The sequence below is a fragment of the Pygoscelis adeliae genome, unplaced genomic scaffold, assembly GCF_000699105.1.
Source record: "Pygoscelis adeliae isolate BGI_AS28 unplaced genomic scaffold, ASM69910v1 Scaffold57, whole genome shotgun sequence".
Taxonomy (NCBI): Eukaryota; Metazoa; Chordata; class Aves; order Sphenisciformes; family Spheniscidae; genus Pygoscelis; species Pygoscelis adeliae.
The window spans coordinates 2,858,452-2,861,617 of record NW_008825615.1 but is presented as its reverse complement, the minus strand read 5'-3'; the positions used below and the strand labels follow the sequence as shown (position 1 = coordinate 2,861,617).

General features: G+C 38.8%; 1 protein-coding gene across 1 annotated transcript in view; it reads right to left on the bottom strand.

The window, feature by feature from the left end:
* The window catches only part of UBE3D (ubiquitin protein ligase E3D), a 97,139-nt gene that overhangs the window by 80,783 nt on the left and 13,190 nt on the right, over positions 1 to 3,166 (bottom strand). Inside the window, exon 3 of the mRNA XM_009333224.1 lies at positions 2,238 to 2,469. Coding sequence (XP_009331499.1) covers positions 2,238 to 2,469 — 232 coding nt within the window. The remainder of the gene's footprint in view (positions 1 to 2,237; positions 2,470 to 3,166) is intronic.

Below are 3,166 nucleotides of genomic sequence, written 5' to 3'. Positions count from 1 at the left end.
CATAGGCAAACACTTTCCAAAGAACTGCAATGCAATTAAAAAAGGACTTTCATAATAGGGCAGATTGCAACAATATTCTCTGAAATGAGAACATTTATGCCAATAGCAATCTGTCTTGCCTGTAAGTTTCTATTACTCATATTATGGAAGAATTTTCTGTTTCAGTATGAGCATTTTTCTCCTTATTAGTCCAGCTTCTGCTGGATCTTACAGTTTTGCTCATTTGCTTGGCAAGCAAGTGATGCTGGAAATAAGCAAACACAGAAATGAGAATTCATTGCAAGTGTGAAAGATGTATAATGAGGGATTTGACACAAACAAGGGAAGAATTCTCAACTTCAATGCAAGTTTAAGGAAGCAAACATGAAAATTCATCACACTAAACTACTATTGTATGCCTCTGACAAAAAATAGCCTCCTCCCTCATTCAAAAGTTCTGCTGTTACCCTGATTTGACCCACATCTCTGTAACATCTTTGTCCCACATCCTTTTATCATGTTTCTGCCTCTAAAACAACCCTTTTCTGGCAAACACTCTCTTTGATTGATTGAATTAGTGTGTTGGGCGGACTGCTCCCCTGTCTTTGGGCTGCAATATGAACTCCATGCACCCTGCCTCTTCCCGTCTTTGTTCCCATTGTTCTAAGGTCTCCTTTGAGACTACTGAAATGTAAGATAATTCATTTTGGGGACCTCTGGCACAAAGCATTGTCCTTTGGGAAATTCAGAATCTTCCGCTCAGCCTCCTTCTTAAGGATACTTAGAAGAAGTAACTCCAATTGCCACAGAGTTAATCCAAATTAATCTGCTTCTCCCATGCTGATATCCTTTCAGGGTATCAGTTCTTATTTTCTCCTCCCCATATTCTGCTTTTCAAAGAACAATGGAACAAGAAACCAAAGGGACTGCAGCTGCAAGACTTGCAGATATGGACCACAGGACAGAACTGTTCCACAAGCAGATGGCTTGCTTGGATGCATTGCACCAGCAACCGTTGAACTGCAAGAATCCTGGTGATTTAACTGGGGATAATACAAATCCCTAATGATGATAAGGAGCAGCAGCAGACAGGAATCAGGGTCTTTGGTGTTACTTCTCAACAGATTAGAAGTTTCATGTTGGGAATCTGTACGTAGCAAGTCATCAGCTGTTACAGACACAAGTTGCCAAGGCAGCAACGGTTCCCGTAATTGTAGAAGGATTTCAGTAATTAGGTTTAGTACATGGTATTGGAAGAAAAGATGGTATCTGCAGGACCAACTTTTGTCAGCACAAATACAGACAAGCAGTAGATTAACAGAAAAGGCTTTATGGAAATGTAGGCTTTGGTGAACTAAGTTCCTGGATGTTCTTCTGGTAGAAGAAAAGATTATTGCTTGAACTTTTACACAAGTGCTAGATTTCCAAGGTGAGTAAAGCACTGAATTTTCTTTCTTGATGGGTTTTGTCCCACCATTGAAACATCAGTATACCTACAAATGTTTTTTTTCCTGGGCAACAACAAATTTTGATGTTTATAAGCCAAATGATAGCCTTCTTCCTAGACGCTCAGCGGATGGATATATCCCCTCCTGGAACACCTCAGAAACATCAACATAAAGAGTTATAACCTGGGGTGGCAGGTCCCTCTCACTAGACAGAGTAGTCAAACAAACTCAATTTCCTTACTATATTCTAAGAGTGTAAGACAGCCACATCTGAACCCAAAACACATTCTGATTTTTCCAAGTCTTTCTAAAGCTAAAGAAAGAAAAAAAAAAATCACACCTTCCTTTGATCATATTTATGGTTATGCATCCAGTCATAGTTTGAGAAGAAAAAGCATTGTTACTCCAGTTTCCTCCTCATTCTTCACTCCACTACCCTTTGACAAACACCTAACCCATTACAGTTATTATCTTACTAAATGTTGATGTCCTTCACTCAGGATATTTTGGGGGGGAAATATTTGGGTTTAGAACTACATAATTAAAGAGTTTCTAATTCGGTTTATAGGAAAAAGTTCTTCTTGCATATATAGGTCAATTTCAAGACCACGGTGCATGCTTTAGAAAATGTAAATCATAGCTTAGAATATTTTCTGGCTTCTGTACAACTGAATGTCAACAACTCCCTATGACCTTCAAAACAGCTCTGTAATACATACAATTTAAATAAACCAGTGACAAAAAAAATGTTTTACAACGAAAAAAGTCCAAATACATTCACTTAAGAATTATTCAAACAAAATACTTTACCAAGTTGGAGCCACTCTGAGAAGCATGGTGTCCAGTCTCTGAGCCGCACATGGGAGATTCAGGCACATGTGATTCATTTCCTGAATTCAACAGAAAAAAAGTGTCTCCAAGAAAACAGTCATCATGCTTAGGGTACAAACTGCTTCTGGCAAAGGGGTTAGGGTGACAACACCACTCTTCAACTAAAGCATTCCAGTTTTCACTCGGTAGAGGAAGAACTCTGAGAAGTTTCCTAAGAGGGAAGAAGAAAAAACATATTTCAATATATTATATTCTTTTCCAAGACACTAAAAGAGGGCTTAGACTCCTTACAAAAAGGGGGAGAAATATGGCATTTTCTCAAAAGGAAGTGCTTAACTCTGCTTTCAGTCAAAGGCACTTTCTTTGGATGAATTCTGAGAAAGCAATGGCTGAGTGTTTCCTGCCAAGTTTGTGATGCAGCACTTCCCAGGGGTGAATCTCCAATGATTATAAGGCAGAACTTGGCATAATCCTCTCTCGAAATGAATCACATGGCAAAAATAAAACAGTTCTATCCAGTCATGAAAAATATAACAATGGGCATTTTGCAATTATATTTATTATTACTTCTTGTGAAGTTCCCTTGTGCCAAATGTTGATATAAAACCAACAGAAACAGACTGCTGCCACAGCAAGGGAGAGCACGTCCTTTGAAGCCCCTCAAAGCCAGCTACCAGACTGTTGTGGTTTAACCTGGCAGGCAGCTAAACGTCACACAGCTGTTCGCTCACTCCCACCCCCAGTGGGATGGGGGAGAGAATCGGGGGAAAAAAAGAGTAAAATTTGCGGGTTGAGATAAAGACAGTTTAATAGGACAAAGGAAGGGATAATAATAATAATAATAATAATAATAATAATAATGATGAAAGAATATACAAAACAAGTGATGCACAATGCAATTGCTCACC